General features: G+C 41.8%; 1 protein-coding gene across 4 annotated transcripts in view; it reads left to right on the top strand.

The window, feature by feature from the left end:
* The first annotated feature begins 2635 nt into the window (after positions 1-2635).
* SORCS1 (sortilin related VPS10 domain containing receptor 1) overlaps positions 2636-19356 on the top strand; it is a 588551-nt gene continuing 571830 nt past the window's right edge. For 3 of the 4 annotated variants that reach the window (XM_038009546.2, XM_073019317.1, XM_007964053.3), the window contains exon 1: positions 2636-3391. In XM_038009546.2, the coding sequence (XP_037865474.1) occupies positions 2834-3391 (558 nt within the window). In that variant the 5' untranslated portion in view covers positions 2636-2833. The remainder of the gene's footprint in view (positions 3392-19356) is intronic. The other variant, XM_007964054.3, reaches the window with a different exon arrangement.

Genomic DNA, 19356 nt, shown 5'->3' with positions numbered 1-19356 from the left:
ATTGCTTAGTGGGTTGTTGGACTGAAAACATCTTGAAATAGACTTCCCTCCATGATTAGCCTATTTATTGTAGTCTTCTGGAAAAGGGGAATAATTTAGGAAATTACTGGTACTTTCCTCTTCTATTTGTTGGCAGAAGTAAATGGGGAGCAGAGCCATAAAAAATAAAATGAGTCTATCTATCTACATAAGAACAATACAACTTGCAGCCAATTTCATCCACACTTGTGTAACTTCTGTCTCAAATGAATAATTAAAATCCGGCATTAAAAACTTGCCTGCTCTCTATGAACTCCCAGCAAATGGACTGCAAATGCTTTCACTTTAAAGGGATCATTCTGACAGGTGTGTTCGAAAAGAGGTTGTAAATTCTGGGAAGGAAAAATCAACTCTACTTGTACCAGCATTCTTCAGCATGCTCTTCCATTTTGAAACCAAAATAACATAAATTTTGGTAGGGCAATAATAGACTAAGGCCAGGAAATCTGAATCTACTAATGTCTTCTTTTCCATTTTGCTTCTTCCAGTCTATATTTGGATGAGAATTTATTTGGGTTCTGATTCTTTAATCTGGTTTTCCTTTCTTGGAGGAATTCCCACGTACTTATCCAGACTGGAAAGGAGGTTAGCAGGGCATAGAAAGAAGTCATTAAGTAAATGATCCTGCAAAGCTCTAAAAACCTTTCTGAGGAAAGAAAAAACGACCGCTCTGGGTTTTGACAAAGAACATTTGCAATTTGGGGAGGAGAGAGGACCTCTGGCTCTCCTCTCCTCCATCTAGAGGCCATAGCCTGCCAGACAGCCTTTCTGTTTTTGAAGATCCAGGCATAAAGGTGTTTTTGCTTGTATTTCTTCTTTAACAACAAATGGAACATTCTTTTCTCGTTTTAGGTACTCAAGTGTAATGGCTGAGAAGCCTGCCCTCCTTGCATTTGCAGTTTTCCTGCACTGGTCATAAGAACAATAACTTAGGTCGATATTTTACAACACCTCTCTGGATTGGATTGATATAACAGACATTTTCTTGGACATTAGAAAGAATTTAATTAATTGAAGAGTAATTGTCCCTCTGTATTACTTTGAACTTGGCCTCATCGCAAACACAGTATACAGATTTTTCAGTGACGTTATCATTCGAAGTGTGAAAATGAACAAAAATGTTAACTAGAAACTGGAATTGGTACTATTTTGTTGTGTCATTCATTCATTCAATCAGTAAATATTCATTAAATAATGTAATAACTACCATGTACATAAGAGAATATTACGTATATGAAGCCTGCAAAGAACTCTGAACCCATTTCAACCCTTAGAAGCAAACTACTTTAAAAAGGATTGGATTTTGAGAAATTCTTTGCCATTTTCAAAGCCCATTCACCTGCTATAAATCTTCATCTGAACTTATGAACAGTAGCAGAGGTGCTAGGCTGGGCAGATACTATAATCACACAATTAAAGAATTTTAGGAGCGGTAGGGATTTTAAAGGTCATCTAATGTGACCATTTAATTTTAAAGTTTAGGAAGCTAAGAGATTGTGATTTGTCTGAGGTCCCAAAGCAAACCACTGCAGAGCACCATCACAGACTTTCTAACAGGGATCTCAAAGCATGTGACAGTAGCACTGGATCAGGCACCGAATGACACAGAATAACTATAAGCACTATGCGTCCTTTCCTGTATTTATTTGTTATGCAGATATGCGTTAGACTCACAATACACATTTTTTGAACGAATGACTGGCAGATTTCCTCCCATGTAGGATACTGTGCCATGTACTGAGGAAAATGATAAACAAAAACCAGATCACTTCCTCCAAGTTGCTCTAAATTTGGTCTTCCTGTCCTCAGTGAGTTTGCAGTCTCTTAGGGAAACCAAGATATATCCGCTTAAAAAACGCCTAGTGGAAAGCGTTTTCTTAAATATGATTGCATGCACGAAGATTGGGTTCAAAATCAATGAATGCTTTTAGGAGGTTAGGAGAGAAATCTAAGCGTTGTAATTGATGGGAAAAAAATCCCCCAAACTAACACACACACACACACACACACACACACACACACACAACACACACACACGAGATCATTTAATTACATCACTCTCTGCTGCTGCCTTTCCGAGATCTCCCCCAGGCTGGGACACACAGCCTGTGCTCCGGGTAAGGTCAAGATGCCAACTCAGGAAGCATAAGAGAGGGGAAGAGCAGAAGCCCACCCATCTGTATCTCCTCAACTAGCAAAGACGAGAAAGACGGAGAAAAAAGGAAACAGCAACACAGACTGATAGAAACAATAAAGCAGGAATAGGAAGCTCCCGACACAGCGACTGCTCCGGGAGCCCGGGGTCGACCGCCCCCGCGGACAGGGTGCGCGGACTCATCGTTGGGACCCGCGGCCGCGGGGGCGCAGAGTGGGCGGCGGGAGAGGCGGCGGCAGCGCCTGCGAGGCCGAGGGGAGGTCGCCAGAGGCGCCTCCAGCGCCCGGAGACCCGGTGCGCAGCGCAGCTCGGCCGCGGGACGCGGCGCCCGGAGCCCCGGCAGCGCCCCCCCCTCCCTCCCGCGTCGCCCGCCAGCGCCCGCGCCCGCTCCGCCAGTGACTTCAGCTCAGCTCCACCCCCGCGCGGCGGCGGCTCGCTCCGTCCGGACCCGCGCTCGGCACAAGCCCAGCCCGGGCGAGCGGCCGCCACCTGCCTGGCGCCGCCTCCGCCCGCCCCCACCGCGGCCCAACTTGGATGGAGTTGGGGTCCTGAGCGCCGGCCCCCCACAGCCGCCAGCGCCGAGCGCCGCGCCGCCACCTTCGGTCCGGGACCCTCTCTCCGCTGCTCTTCGCTCCCGCGATGGGAAAAGTTGGCGCCGGCGGCGGCTTCCAAGCCCGGCTGAGCGCGCTCCTAGCCGGCGCGGGGCTCTTGGTCCTCTGCGTCCCGGGCGTCTTCGGCGGCGGCTCCTGCTGCCCCCCGCCGCACCCTAGCTCAGCCCCACGCTCGACCTCGACCCCTAGGGGTTTTTCTCACCAGGGGCCGCCAGGCAGGGCTCCTGCCACGCCCCTGCCCCTCGTAGTGCGCCCCCTGTTCTCAGTGGCCCCCGGGGACCGAGCGCTGTCCCTGGAGCGGGCTCGGGGCACTGGGGCATCCGTGGCGGTTGCTACACGCTCCGGCCGGAGGAGACGGAGCGGTGCGGATCAGGAGAAGGCAGAACGGGGAGAAGGCGCGAGTCGGAGCCCCCGGGGAGTGCTAAGAGATGGAGGGCAGCAGGAGCCTGGTACTCGGGAGCGGGACCCGGACAAAGCCACCCGCTTCCGGATGGAGGAGCTGAGGCTGACCAGCACCACGTTTGCTCTGACGGGAGACTCAGCACACAACCAAGCCATGGTCCACTGGTCTGGCCACAACAGCAGCGTGAGTCGAATGGGACTGAGGGCAAAGGGGTGGAAAGATGGAAAGGATTAAAGTCGGCTGTGTGATCTGGTGGAGAATTGGGGGGAAATAGGGTTTCTGGACTTGGGAGATGCTGCAAACTGGTCTTTGCCCACTTCCCCCAAGAGTTAACATCACCTACTAGGAGACCAGCCTCCCCATCTCTCCACGAACACCATCAGAGTCCTCTCCAGATGCCACAGTTTCAAACTGAGGAGTCAAATCCCTGTTTCTTGTTGCCTTGGTCGCATTGGTATGTGGAACTGAAGACCAGGCAAACAGAGGGGTTAAAGTTCTCCTAATACAGAGACGAAAGGGTTAAATTTCCAGGCAGGCTGACATCCCCTCAAGTGACTTTCCCTTTACTTGCCAGACTTATGTACTGGCTCAAGGAAGATTAAGAAGACCCATGTATGTAGGCGTTTTATTTTATTTCATTTTAATTTCATGCAGAGCTCCTAACCCCTTCTTCCCCACAAGGGAGAACCGCAGTGGAGAGTATAAGGTGTTCTTTAGTGTATCCTCTGCTTTAGGGGACCAAGTGGATGCAAGTTTCAGGACAGGAACTCTCCAGCATCTTCTAACAGCACTAAGCGAGTGTGTTTTGAGAACTGGGGCTTTCCAGCCTGTGAATGAGCGGTTGTTCTCTGGCATGGTCAGTCTCAGGAAAATCAGATATATCCCAGTGACAACAACTCCCTGTTCTCCCCCATTGCCTGACCTCCTCTAATGAAGAGCACAAATAAAGACTTAACATTCCCTTTATGAAGGCAGGAAAGGGATTGCTCAATTCCAGGAGGCTGGATTCCAGGGGACTTAGGATGCAAGTCCATGAGCTTTGGTCATATCAGGAAAGGTTTTAGATTTTCAGAAAAGCTTACTTGTCTGCAATCTGAGGGAGCTATTCCCATTTAAATGGAACCTGGAAACTTCAGTGAGTTGAAATAATAAAGAACCAGCTTTGATTCTAATAACTAACGATGATTTTAAAGTGTGGAAACTTCTCCAGGCGTAGACAAGAACATAAAAACCAAGGATGGGTAAAATGGGACAAAAATTTTCAAGTTTTACAGCTTCAACCAGGTAATTGAGATTGTAGTGTTTGTAATATGCACAATCTACACATTCTGGTACCTTTCAAAACGTTTTCCATTGTGATGTAATTCCCAGAAACCTTCCCAGAGAAGTGCCACTTTAGTGAGTTGTGCTCATTGTCAGCTTTTAAATGAGAGTTGTGAACATTTTAAAATGCTAGTCTGTCATCATGGATTTCTTGGGTACATAGATATAAATTGTATTAAGGCAAATCATGATAGATAATAGTTAGTATTGATTGATGTATCTGTCCTGAGAGCGGTAGCAGGGTTTTCCCCACAATTCCTCCTTCATGACAGAAGCTGTGGTTTTACATGGTTCTCAGGAGTGGTTTGATCAAATAAATGAAGCTGAAATTCTTTCCATTCAAGTTCTGGAGACCCTTGCCCTCATTCCTTACCTTAACTATTTTATCTTTCATATCATAGCCACTAAAATTAATCCTCTAATTTGAACTCAAATCTTCTTAAACTGATTGAATAACTTTCACACTGCTTTAAGTGATTAACTCAAAGCTTCTGGCTTTGAGGGGAGATTTTGAACACATCAAACATGTTAGCTCTTGTATTAAAAGTAAAAGACCTTGGACTCAAAATGTTTCTGGCTTTTAATGTAATTCAGGCTGTAAAATATCACTCACCCATTAGACCTCTTTTTTTTTTTTAGCTCATCTCTTGAAAGATCTTGGAAAGAAAGAGAAAAGTAGAATACATCTTTGGCAAATTTTTAACCTCCATTTAGGAAATGGCGCCAAGCACTGCCAGCATTAAAAAATAATAATAAATGCTGCTTATAATTCTAGTAGGGCTTGTTAGGGTCAGGGCATTGAACATGCAGGCGAGTCTGAGATAATGTAGGAAATAAGGTGATAAGTATTAAAGTTTTGATCACTCAAATCATGTTAACTAATGAGGTGAGATTTCTGCCCTCTGAAGTCTCTTATTCCATAAAGACCTCTTCTGACCCAGTCCCTGCTCTGGTCATCACACACAATGGTGTTTCTTCTTTTTCTTTTGTAAGTGTAGACATACAGATAGTGGAGAAAGAGAAATAGTCTTTATCTGTGTCCTCCAAAACAAAGCTAGTCCTACGTATCTGGACCAGACTCAGAGAAAGTTTAAAATATTTTTTAAAGGAAAGAAAGCATAAATAAACTTTTTTTTTTTTTTTTTTGGCAGTTTTGTAGAATGCAAAGCAGAGTGGAGACCTGAATTCTAGTTCTGCTTATTTGTGGTTAGACCGAGGCAAATTGTGGATTTTTCCATCTCTAAAGTGGAGGCTATGCCAGTCAGATTAACTAGAGAGAATTAGGAGCCAGGGTATACCTAAGAGGGCAGGGTGACTTTAAAGCCTCATACACTTGTTTGGGACTCTGAACAGCACTTCACTTTACCCCAGAGTGGGAAATCCACTCATTTAAACCTGAGGGCCAGATTGGAGTAGTGGGGGGCATGGGGGACTCTTATCTTTTCACATTTAGATGTCCTCCCCTATAAATCTGCCTCCAAACCCATTCAGGGCCACAGGCAACACACATCCTGTGAACCCCTCTCACCTTTAGCAAAAAGCCTTTGCTAAGAAGAGTCTCTGATTATGACAACACCTGCATTCAAGGTGCAAATGCATGGTAATTATAGGCTGCCTGTCAATCTGGTGAAGAATTCTGGATGGTTCACTCACCTCCTTCCCTTCTCTTTCCTGCCCCCTCAGCTGTTGGACTTGAGCAGTTGTATAAAGACATGTCTGTTTTGCCTCGTCTGTGGGTGTGATATGATTCCTCTGTACTGCAGTCTCGATTGATGGAAACTGTTGCTAGAGTTGGTGGAACACCTGGGGGGATCTTCTGGCATGAAAGGTGCTGGGTATGAATCATTTGTCATGAGCTTGGTGTCGTAAGCAAGAACATATTGTTCCCACCCTACTCATCCCAGGCATGCTGTGCCCTGATCTAAATTTATATAGTAATCCTTAGAGTGTTAAAATATATATTTGCCTTTATATGTATGCATAATGGTGTATGTGTTTATTCCTTATTTCTAAGGGATTTTAAAGTGCTGTAGCATTAATCTTTATAAAATTCTTTGTAGCTAGTAAGTAGATGATGAGTGTTAATATCTCTTTTTCATGTTTTTATGCCAGAGTTAAGTTTAGTATTTCAATTCACCACTCTGCCCCTTTCTCACTGGCAATTATATTACAAGATGTGTTAACAGAGGGTTTTACTTGACTTCTATTTTGCCATGATGACATCTTTAATGTTACATTTCTCATAGCACGTGATGGACTGCTTGATTTCTGTGTACCCCTTTGCTTCTAGTTGTTCTGGGATTTGACATTTACCCTCCAACATTAGTGAATAAATTGAGTCCAAATCTGGGCCAACTTCTGAGATAGATGCCTTACATTCATCATCTCACTTAATTTTTCACAGAAATGTCATGAGTAGGTGTTATTATTGTCATTACATACAGGAGGAAACTGAGGTTCCAGAAGGCTAAATGAATTGCCAAATAGACACAGGGGGTCAATGGCAGAACAGAGACTGTCACCCAGGGTGATCCTGTGCCCAAACTGCACAGAAGGTCGCTTGTACAATGGACTTTAAAATAGAACAGAAAAACTCAGACCTTTTGGAATCTATATTTTAGATAATCCTATCTTGAGTTGATTTCTGATGATGGTGGAGGAGGATGTACTCTTAGCTGGAAGCTCCATCTTCTTGTAGAAAAGCGAGGACATTAACACGTGCCTGTCACATTGCACTCTTTACCTTAAGTAGTGATTTGGTTGTTCTCTCATCCACCCACCTCTTCATCTTCAGTGAGACGTGGAATCTGCACCTGGTGATTCAGTGAGCAAGAGGTAACCTGCGATCTTTCATCTTGCAGCTCAGTTGTTCTTCAGGAATAGATTCCTTTTCGAGTGTAATGACAAATGTGATATTATAGACATGTTGGCTATGAATGCTTGACTTGGCTATACATTTTGATACAGTTTTTTTTTTTTTTTTTTTGGTGGGAGGGATGCTGACCTTTTAAAAAGTAAAATGATAAAAGATTTTAGCTTTATCTACCAAGCCTACATAATTCCTTCTCTTAGTACTTAATGCTATATGAATGCTAATGTGGTGTGATTTGGAAGGCAGTGGGTTTGAAATCAGACAGATTTGAGTTTGAATCTTAGTTGTCCTGCTAAATCAGCACATTGCCTTAAGTAAGTCACTTAAATTCTTCGAGCCTCAGTCTCCCATCTAAAATGTGGGGATAGTGTATCTTTTGGAGGCTTTGTGCTAAAGAGGCGACATCGTGGATACAAACTGCTTTGTTCATAGTAAATGCTCAATAAATGCTACTTACTTTTCTTATGGGAAGAAAGAGTTCTCTACTGGGAATTAAGAATTGTGAGTTATAATCCTGGCTGTATACAAAAATTATATATGTAGTCATAGCATGTTGAAATGTTGTGGCCTCAATTTCATCCTCTGTAAAATGGTGCTAATAGACTAAAATCCTTTACAGGTCAAAACTAATTTAATAGTTTGTTCATACAGATACTGTGTACCTACTGCATTTACTAAGTAAAGTACACTAGGAGTATTGGGGATGCAGAAATGACACAAAGACCTATACCCTTGACCTGTAAGGGAACAAACCTTTTATTTCACAAGGTTCTTCCTTTTTCCTCAGTTCATATGCATATCTATTTAAGGAAAATCAAGTAATTTGAGATCCCAGCAGGCCTTCATTTCAATCTGGGCACCTGGTTTGCAGCAAAACGTAGTTTATTAGGTTTGTTGTATTACGTCTTCATGTTAAGGAACTTGCTATCTTTGGACCTCCCCACCCCCCAAAAAATGCCCTAATGTGAAATTGGAAAGTAAAAATCTCTTAGTTATTGAATGGGATTTTCTAGCGATCATTGACATGAATGTTGACTCTCAGAACTATATCCACAATGTTTAAAAGAGACACCTTAGAAATTCATAGGATAGGGCAAAAAAGCAGGTACACCAATCACATTTGTATACGAGAGTAATGATTGCTCCCATTTAGGAGTAATTGCTATGTGTCAGCATTATGCTAAGAGGCTTACACAAATTATTATATTTAGTTTTAATTCAACAAGTATTTATTGAGTTCCTAATATTTGTCATTCACTGGCATGTAGATATTTGTGAAGTGCTACACAAGATGAAAAGAAATAATTCCTGCCCTCAATGAGCTCTTGGTCTTGTACACAAAGAAACTTCTTAAGAGACAGCAGGAGATGTGCATTCTCTGAGGAGAGAACATGCTGTAGGAGGTCAGAGGAGAGTTGGACATCTTCTGGCTGGGGTGGCCTTCAAACTGGATTGTAGAGAATGTACTTCAGACAAACCTTGAAATGTAGAGAAGATTGAAAGTAACAGTTGGAGATTATTACAAGGATATTTTTAGCTGAATGGATGTCATGACTAAAGGTTGAGAGATGTAAACCTTCCTCTTTATATCCAGGAATTTAAATTACTTTATTTAAAAACTATGTTTAACTAAAGTTTTAACCTTAGGAATGATTGAAAAATATGAATTAAGCAAAAAATATACACATCAATCTTGTAGTAAATTTGGGTACATTCCAAGCCCAGTAGGAAAATAAAAACCTTTATGGTCACTGAGAGACATGACTGCCCTTATTTGCACATTAAATCTTAGCTGGAGTCATCATCATTTCATTTTTACCTTGACATTTTCCACACAGAGTTTTCACTAAAGGACTTCCTTTTGTTTAAGTTGCTGATGAGAGAGATCACTGTTTAGGCTGCCTTGAGGATAAATTGATTTGGCTCCCTGCCAGCTTATCTTCAGTCACTAAATGTATGTAAAATATTTGTCCTGTTTTTGTGTATGTCTCAATTACTGTCCCTTATTTTGTGGCTAAAAGGTGTAGAGAAGGCACTTGTGTCTCCTGGAGGGGAAACTGCCAAACAGCGTCTCTGCAGTGGCTAAAGGGGATGGCAGAGAAGATGTGCTCATTGCGAGGTGAGCCCAGGCTCCATAAAAGTGCAGTGGTTCCTGTTAAGGAGCTCAAACTCTGCTCCGATTGTATGGATGGAGTAAGCAAACATTTGGCAAGAAGCAAAGGTGGAATCTTACTGTGCAACGTTTAGAATGAAAGAACAGAGCTTATCCTAGAATGTAGATAGGAATAAAAAAAGGACGTGGATGTTCTGTCGGAAATCCTATGTGAGATTTTACACACATATGAAAGATATTGTGTCTATTTCTATAGCACTCCTGAATGTTTTTATACCACTTTCCATCAGTTATAGCCCTTTTTTCTCTTTGCAAAACGATTCAGTTTTCAAAGATCGACACATTACTTCCATTACTTAAGGTATTTTTTCTCACCACAATTCTGTAAGATAGGAAAGACAAATGTCATCTACACTCTCAGATAAAGAAACCAAGATGTTCCTATTAAGTAGGTCAGTTAGTGGAAGAAGAAGGTCAAATAACATTTGGTCACACTGTAGGAGTGATTCTTGGTTTGGCCCACTGCTGGCTTGCCACAGGCAAGAGTTAGAACACAGCTGCACCCTAGCCTTGTGGTTTGTCCGAAGCCTATGCACCTGTGTCCATAAGGTTTTCCATTGTGGGAAGAGGAGTGAATAATGGCCATAGAGCTCCTGAGTTCTAGGTTCAGCTTTTCAAGTTGTTCGTCTTGGGCTTCAAAACAAGTAGCCTCATGAAAAATCATGCTCTTGGCATTGTTTAAACCTCTGAAGTTCCCTTAAAGAGTGATGATGGGACCTTCTGGAAGAGTGATGATGGGACCTTCTGTAAGTTAGGTTCCTAGTAATAACCTGTCTGCCATATATATTCCACTGCTGATGAACTTCAGAGATGAGACTACTTATGACTGGGTTTATTGCAATAGTGGCTTGGGGTAGAAAGGAGGTACCTCTTCCTCTGTTTAATTTTCTTATTCAGATAAAAGCTAGTTAAAAATAATATTAAAGGTGGTCTCACTATGTCTTCCCATATAGGAAACCTAGAGTATTAATCAACATTTTAGAGCAGCAGTAGCTAAGCTGAAGGACTGCTTGTTGATGCTAATGGGTTTTACTTGCTCAAGGATTATAATTGAGTTACCAGCTATAGCTTTTTCTACTTCTAACTTTTGGGGTGAGAGTGGAAGAAGAGAGCAAAGGAAAGTTTGCTGAACATCAGGGATAACTCTATCTACATAAGACATATTGATTATAACAGAAGTCTCCTTTAATAATATTAATATGAATAACCACCAATTTAGTGAACAGCTTCCCCAGAAATATGTTCTAGAACATCACCACATGATTTCTCTTGATTCTCACAACACCTTTATGAACTACATATTGTTGTCCTCATTCTAAAGCTGTAGAAGTCAAGCATAAGCAACTTGCCAAAGGTTACCCAGCTAGCAGGTGGCAGAGCTGGGATTTGATTTTTGCCCTTCCTGGCACCAAAGCTCTTTCTGCTAAATCATGCTTTGTATGGGTTTATTTTTATATAAGTTCATTTTTGAATGGGTTTATTTTTGAGTTTCTTTTTTTTTTCTTTCTTTCTTTCTTTCTTTCTTTTTTTTTTTTTGAGACAGAATCTTGCTCTGTCACACAGGCTGGAGTGTAGTGGTGCGATCTCTGCTCACTGCAAGCTCTGCCTCCTGGGCTCACGCCATTCTCTTGCCTCAGCCTCCCAAGTAGCTGGGACTACAGGTGCCTGCCACCATGCCCAGCTAATTTTTAAAGAACTCCACAATTCAGTGCAGATGGGGTGATAGGGGAACTCTTGATATGAACGACTTTTCTTGGGGGTCTCCCTTTCACTTCACCCCATTGTCAGGTCACTGACACTTTACTTGGCAATAACTCGCTCCATGATGCAGTTTGGGTTGAAACCCTCACCTCTGTCCATCCCCACAAGTGGCTTCTGGGGGTTATTAATGTGTGTCATCTTGTTGTCCTGGAAGGATGTTTGGGATGGGCTGTTTGGTTTCTCCCTACTGACTAATGACCCCACAGTTACAGTGTGTACAACGTGTACACTTTTTAAAGAAAGTGCTAATAAGAATCATGTTATCAGACAACCAACTAATCATGTTGTGCCCTGGAACCAATAGATTGATGCCTCTAGTCATCTTTCCCTAACCAGAGTAACGGGAGCTGTTGAGACACAAAATCATGGGCTATCAATCCTTCTGCTCCAGGGCCTTTGGTGGTTTGGGGCTGGGTGGTGGGTGGCTGGGGGGGCAGATTAAAAGTGAAAGATTTTCTCCTTACCTCAGCAATTCCCACTGTACATTCTTGATTATAATCATTAAAGGGAGAAAGGCTATTTTAGGCACATTCAGCACCCTGGTTTAGAAATTTATCGTCTGCAGCCCTGCTTGCCCTGACTTGCATTTTGCTGAAACGATAGAAGAACTCTTAACTGGGCAGGCATGGGCTCACTCATAGGTGCCTGGGGCAGCATTTCTCAAAGTACTGTCCTCATGGGTCCTGCTTTTGAATGCCCTGATGGGGAGAAGGGACCAGGAATCTGTATATTTTACAAACTCCCCAGGAGATTCTTGGGAACACTCAAGTTTGAAAATCATTTCCTTAAGATTTGCACATAAGTTTAAGAGTCCGTGGACTTCTTCCATTATCTGCATAATTTTGTGTTAATATGCTTTACTTTTTCCCATGGAGAGATGCAGCCCACAGTGTTTATCAGCTTCTCAATGGAAACCATGCGCAACAAAGACATGGTGGAATGGAAGGCTCTATAAATCACACTGGACAGTACAGTGCCACCCAGGTGAAATTTCTGTCATTCAGTGTATACTAAAAAACTATCTTCCATGGCTGTCCACGTAACCATGGACAAAATATGTCTTAAATGGCAAAAAGTACACATGATTTAAAGTATAATTTATTGGATTAATTGCCGACCCTACTATCTACTAGATGTGTGAACTTGTGCAATTAACTTTACCTCTGTCCTTAGTTCCCATATCTGTAAAATGAGGATACTAATGGTATATTTCTTATATGATGGCTTGATGGTTAACAGAGATAATATAACTTCTTAACGGAACATCTGGCATATACCAAATCATCAATAAGGGTTAGCTGTTATTACAGTTTCATTGATATTAATAGTGCTTCAGTATGGCCTATTAAAATATGTTTGTAATATGACATTCGTGATGTTGTTTCTGTTTCTGCATGTAGGTTCTCTCGCTCCAGTTAAATTTCCTTATATTGAAGGTTAGGGCACTGTCCTAATCCTGTTAGCATCCCTCTCAGCATCTCTAGCTGTTTCCACTTAATACTTGCTTACTAAATATTTGCAATTTTATTTGCTATTTCCTTGGGAAAGTTTTTTTTTTTTTTCTTTTCCCATGTGTTATGGATGACCTATAACTTTGTACCTGTGTGTTGTGGAATAATGAAGTTATTAAAAGGTTGATTATGTAAATATATATTTTGAATTGGGAAACTGTCCACAAAATATCAGAATAAAATATTACAAAATAGTACAAACATGAACCCATTAAGTCAGAGTTTTTTGTCTGTGTTGTTCTCTCATATATCCCAAGTCCCTAGAAATATACCTGGAGGCCAGGCACAGTGGCTCATACCTGTAATCCCAACACTTTGGGAGGCTGAGGCAGGTAGATCACTTGAGGTCAGGAGTTCGAGACCAGCCTGGCCAACATGGAAAAACCCCATCTCTATTAAAATACAGAAATTAGCCAGGCGTGGTGGCAGGTACCTATAATCCCAGCTACTTGGGAGGCTGAGGCAGGAGAATTGCTTGAACCTGGGAGGTGGAGGTTGCAGTGAGCCAAGATGGTGCCACTGCACTCCAGCCTAGGTGACAGAGTGAGACTCCATCTCAAAAAAAAAAAAAACCTGGAAATAGTAAGGGTTTGAGACAGTTTTTTTTTTTTCAATTATTATGTACTGTAAAATTAAACTTTTGTGGAAAAAAAGCAGGAAGGATACGACTCAAAATGTTTGCCAGTGATTATGGTGCATGTTAGGATTCTATGCAAGTTTCTTGTGTTTGTTCATTCTTTTTGTCGTTTCTTAATAAATGTGTATTGCTTGAGTTATTTTTAAAAGTTATTTTAAAATGAAAATAAATGAAAGAGAGAGCAAACGAGTTTGTGAACTTGGCCTCATTAAAACTGAATTCCGGGTAACAATTGTACAAGAGCTCACATTCAAGTTGCCTGTTTCCCTTTTAATCACTATTGTTGGGAGACAGTCTGGTGTCCAGGCTTTTTGCAAAAGAGTAAGATCACTCTGTGTCTGTCTCCTGGGTATGCAGCAGCATGTGCTACCAGGCCTTTTGTTTATCATCACCTTTGTTGATTCCAGAGAGAATGATTCATGGTAGTTTCAGCAACCTGATTATATATCCCAGAAATTCCAGTGACCTCCATTCACCCAATAAAACAACATATATTTCAGTTTAAATCTCAATTTCTGTCTTGATTTTGCTATCCATCTCCATGTCATGTAAGTACATGTAAATATATACATAATAAATATGTGCACTCTTGTATGTCTGTATACATTCACAGCAACATAAGCACCAATGTACAATGTTTAAGTCTCCACTCTTAAAAATGAAATATTAGTATCATAAGGCCACAGTAAGGATGTTTACTGATTGTGAATGCTGATTGGAAAGAGAGCTCTAGAACAAGGAGAGATTAAAAAAAACCAAAAAACAGAGAGAAGGAGACAGAGAGATGTCAATAGCAGATATATGGAAGACAGAAAATGAATAAGAGAGAGAAGAAAAGAGAAAGGGATAAAATGAAGCAGGGAGAGGGAGGGAGATGGGAAGAGAAAGAACATAAGTGCATGACAAAGGCAGAGAGAGACAGAAGGAAGGCCAGAGAGTAGAGGCAGATTGAGAAGAGGAGGAAAAAGGAAAGATGAGAGACAAAGAGACACGGAGAGACCACAGGCAAAGAAAGTCATCTTGGAAGACAAAGACAGAGCTGATGGAGGCATATAAACAAAGCAGGAGAATCACAACAAGAGAGTAAGAGGTGAAAATAAAAGGCAAAAGTGTCAGTAAGTGTATTAGTCCATTCTCACACTGCTAATAAAGACATACACATGACTGGGTGATTTTTAAAGGAAAGAGGTTTAATTGACTCACAGTTCAGCATGGCCAGGGAGGCCTCCAGAATTTTACAATCATGGCAGAAGGGGAAACAAACAAATCCTTCTTCACATGACAACAGAAGAGAGGGGTGCAGAGTGAAGGGGAGGGAAAGCCCCTTAGAAAACCATCAGATCTCGTGAGAGCTCACTCACTATTATGAGAACAGCATGGAGGTAACCACTCCCATGATTCAGTTACCTCCCAGTAGGTCCCATGTGTGGGGCCCCCATCCAGGCTGCTTACCTGGGCTGGCATTGAGTGTCTGTAGCTTTTCCAAATGCATGGTGCAAGCTGTCAGTGGATCTACCATTCTGGGATATGGAGGATAGTGGTTCTCTTCTCATAGCTCCACTAGACAGTGCCCCATGGGGACACTGTGTGGAGACCCCAACCTCACATTTCCCTTCTGCTTTGTCCTAGCAGAGGTTCTCCATGAGGGCTCCACCCCTGCAGCAAACTTCTGCCTGGACATCCAGGCATTTCCGTACATCCTCTGAAGTCTAGATTCACAAACCTCAGTTCTTGTCTTCCACACACCCACAGGGCTAACACCACATGAAAGCTGCCAAGGCTTAGGGTTTGCACTCTCTGAAGCAATGGCCTGAGCTGTACATTGGCCCCTTTTAGCCGCAGCTAGAGCTGAAGCAGTTGGGATGCAAGGCACCATATCCCAAGGCTGCACAGAGCAGTGGGTTGTGGACCGGGTCCACTAAAGCATTTTTCCCTCCTAGGCCTGTGGGTCTGTGATGGAAGGGCCTGTTGTGAAGGTCTCTGAGATGTCCTGGAGACATTTTCCCCATTGTCTTTGTGATTAATGTTTGGCTCCTTGTTACTTATGCCAATTTCTCCAGCAAGCTTGAATTTTTCCTCCCAAAATTTATCTGCTTCCCCTTGAATGCTTTGCCGCTTAGAAATTTCTTCCACCAGATATCCTAAATCATTTATCTCAAGTTCAGAGTTTCACAGATGTCTGGGGCAGGAGCAAAATGATGCCAGTCTCTTTGCATAGCAAGAATGATATGTGTCTCCATCGAAATCTCCACTTGAATTGGATCTCCCAGAATTCTCAATTATTGTGGGAGGGACCCAGGGCAAGGCAATGGAATCATGGGGGTCAGTCTTTCCTGTGCTTTTCTTGTCATAGTTAATAAGTTTCATGAAATCTGATGGGTTTATCAGGGGTTTCCACTTTTGCTTCTTCCTCATTTTCTCTTGCTGCCACCAAAAGTGCCTTTTACCTCCCACCGTGATTCTGAGATCTCCCCAGCCATGTGTAACTGTAAGTCCAATTAAACCTCTTTTTCTTCCCAGTCTCAGGTATGTCTTTATCAGCAGCATGAAAACAAACTAATAAAAAGAGCTACCTTTACTCCAGTTTGCAACAAGTTTCTCATCTCTATCTGAGACCACCTCAGACTGGACTTCATTGTCCATGTAACTATCAGCATTTTGCTTAAAGTCATTCAACTAGTTTCTAGGAAGTTCCAAATTTTCCCACACCGTCCTGTCTCTGAGCCCTCCAATTCTCTAGGAAGCTCCAAACTTTCCCAGATTTTCCTTTCTTATTCTGAGCCCTCTAGTTCTCTAGGAAGTTCCAGACTTTCTAATATTTTCCTGTCTTCTTCTGAGCCCTCCAAACTGTTCCAACTTCTGCCTGCTACCCAGTTCCAGAGTTGTTTTCACATTTTTGGGTATCTTTACAGCAGTGCCCCACTCCTCAGTACTAATTTACTGTATTGGTTCATTCTCATGCTGCTAATAAAGATATTCCCGGGACTGGGTAATGTATAAAGGAAAGAGGTTTAATTGACTCACAGTTCAGCATGGCTGGGGAAGCCTCAGGAAACTTACAATCATGGCAGAAGGGGATGCAAACACCTCCTTCTTCACATGGCAGCAGAAGAGAAAGGTGTAGAGTGAAGACGGGGAAAAACCTCTTGTAAAACCATCAGCTCTTGTGAGAACTCACTCACTATCACGAGAACAGCACGGAGGTAACTGCTGCCATGGTTCAGTTTTCTCCCACCAAGTCCCTCCCACGGCACATGGGGATTATGGGAACTACAATTTAAGATGAGATTTGGGTGGAGACACAGCCAAACCATATCAGTGAGTGAGAAGAACTTATAATCAAATCAAGGGCATAGAATAACTTGGGTCCTAAGAACACTGCCCTTCCAAAAGCACAATACTTCACTTGCCTCTTGCTTTGAGTGATTTTACTCCCAACCATGTCAGATGGTTAGCACAGGCAGCAACTCCTGCATGTGTGATGGCTTTGAAGCCGTATGTTGGTCAGATGGGTGTGAGTGGAAGGGGTTCATGTAGTATTTATGCATTAAGAATCTTTTACGAGTGATTTTGTTTTGGAAGTGGGACTGATGTTCTGAATGTTGGAAAGACAACTTTTAACCTTTCCTTTTATACCAGTTATGCTGTTCTGAATTTTTAACATGGGCATGCATTTCTTTAATAATAAAAATACTAAAACATGTTTTAAGTGGCTGTTGTGTCAGCACTGTGCTGAGCACTGGAAGTACAAAGATGAATAAGATCTGATCTTTACCCTTAAGGGTGCATATTCTGGTCGAAATAGACCCATAAACAGATAAATTGCAATTTATTGTGATAAGTGCATAATAGCCGTAATAGAGTTTTGTGTAAAGTGCTATGGGAGCAAAGATGAGTGGGGGACAGCTAATTTTGCCTGAGGGTGGGAGGCAAGGTTTTAAAGGGAAGTGACATTTAAGCTAGGTCTTTATAGAAGATTAAGAATTTTGCAGACAGAATAGGGCAGGGTAGGAGAAAAGGTCATTTGTGCCTGTTTTTAACTCTCCATATCTTGAGTCTTGGGTTGATCTTAGGTTGTTAGTACAATCACCAAGCTGTGACTGGAATAAACTTTCTTCATCGTCTCAATGTCTAAGATATTTGGAACCAAGGCTAACAGTGTTTTAAAATATCAGATTAGATTCCACATCTTAGAATGTCCTGTTCTTGTCCTCAAACTGGACAAAGGAATCTGATTTTCTCAGAGATAAATTGCTCCCCTAAATCTTCATCCAACCAACACATGCAATCAAGAATGCACACACATGTGCACATACACAAAACCATTTTAAAGCATCGCCGTTTTCTCTCTTCACAGTTAAATCTGATTAGCACAATGGTGATGGGATTTTCTATTGGTTATTCTGTATACTTCTGCTTTTAAAGACTTAAAAGTGGTTGTTTTTGGTATGTTCTTGAACATACTGCCCAAATCAGTATTAGAGACGAGTATATTGGGATGAATTGGATGGTTACCACTTATGATTAAAGCATGATTTTTTTTTTTACAGCAGTAAGAAAATGTAGTAGAATATTCCACTCCAGTGTTAGCCATACTTAGTTATGCCTTGCCAACTGGAGACAGTGTATGTACACTAAATACATGGAAAAGTCCCAGAAAGTGAAGTTAGCTTTTAATTGGTTGGCCCTTTCCATTCTTCTTGTCTACCTTCTAAATAAAAGAAAAAAAAGAACAGAAAGGATGAAGCTGGGGAGGAAATGTATGTATAGTCAGAGACAGAGGGAGTATGTGCTCTCAGGGCTGGCTTACCATCCAGTGAGTAGTTGAAGAGGTACCTTTGTGGTCTTTCAGTTCCCTCCTTTCCTTGCACATAAGTCTCAGCAGTCTGCTGTTTGAGATGATGTTACAAGGTCCCGATCTGCCTTTAGGGTGTTGTGACTATAGAAATTTTTGCCTAGCATGTTTTTTTAAGCTACGTAGTAGAGAATCAATTTTAGGAGTTTCATCATTTTAAGACAAGAATTAGTTAAGAAAGAGCTTTTCAGCAGTCCCAAATATGCCCTGAGACAAATAAATGACTATCCCCAGAGAGCAGGAATTAGCTCCCTTCCAATCACCTAATCCTTGGTTTAACACCCTCTATGAAAGTTTCCTTGACCTTCATTTAATTTAGATTAAAATCTTAGGGCAGGGAGAAGGGAAAATTATATCTGCCTTGAAAACTCACCAACTTTATAAGTACCCTAGTACCTCTTACTCAACTTAAATCCAGGTGTTGAAAATATCTTTAAAGAAATGCTTGCATTCCCCATTAGAGGGAAAGATATAATTTATATTTTGTTGCAGGTAGGATTTGATGTAGTTTAACATAGGGGTTGCCAAATTATAGCCCATGGGCTATATCTGTCCTGCCACCTGTTTTGTATAGACTGCAAGCTAAAGACAGTTACTACACTTTTAAATGACTGGAAAATCTAGAGAAGAATGATATTTCATGATGTGAAAATTATTTGATATAAAATTTTATTGGATCATGGCCACACTCATTCATTGACATATTGTCTATGGCTGCTTTCCTGCTACAACAACAAAGTTGAATAGTTGTGACAGAAAGTGTATAGCTCACAAACCTAAAATATTTACTCTCTGACCCTTTACAGGAAGGAAGGTTTGCCCAGGCCTGATTTAGGAGATTGGAGAGAACGTAAGCAGTGAGGCACAGCAAAGGTCCTGTGGTTGTCATCTGCATGCCAACCTGAGAGTGTTTTTTGGACCCTTGGTTTTCCTGCCTCAAAGGCATACACACTCCTAACCATTGCAGACTTCCAGTCACAAAAGGGATCATTTCTTTTCCGTCCCTGCCCCTTCGC

Source organism: Chlorocebus sabaeus, chromosome 9, assembly GCF_047675955.1.
Source record: "Chlorocebus sabaeus isolate Y175 chromosome 9, mChlSab1.0.hap1, whole genome shotgun sequence".
In the NCBI taxonomy this organism is placed as follows: Eukaryota; Metazoa; Chordata; class Mammalia; order Primates; family Cercopithecidae; genus Chlorocebus; species Chlorocebus sabaeus.
This window is presented reverse-complemented; position numbering and strand designations above follow the sequence as displayed.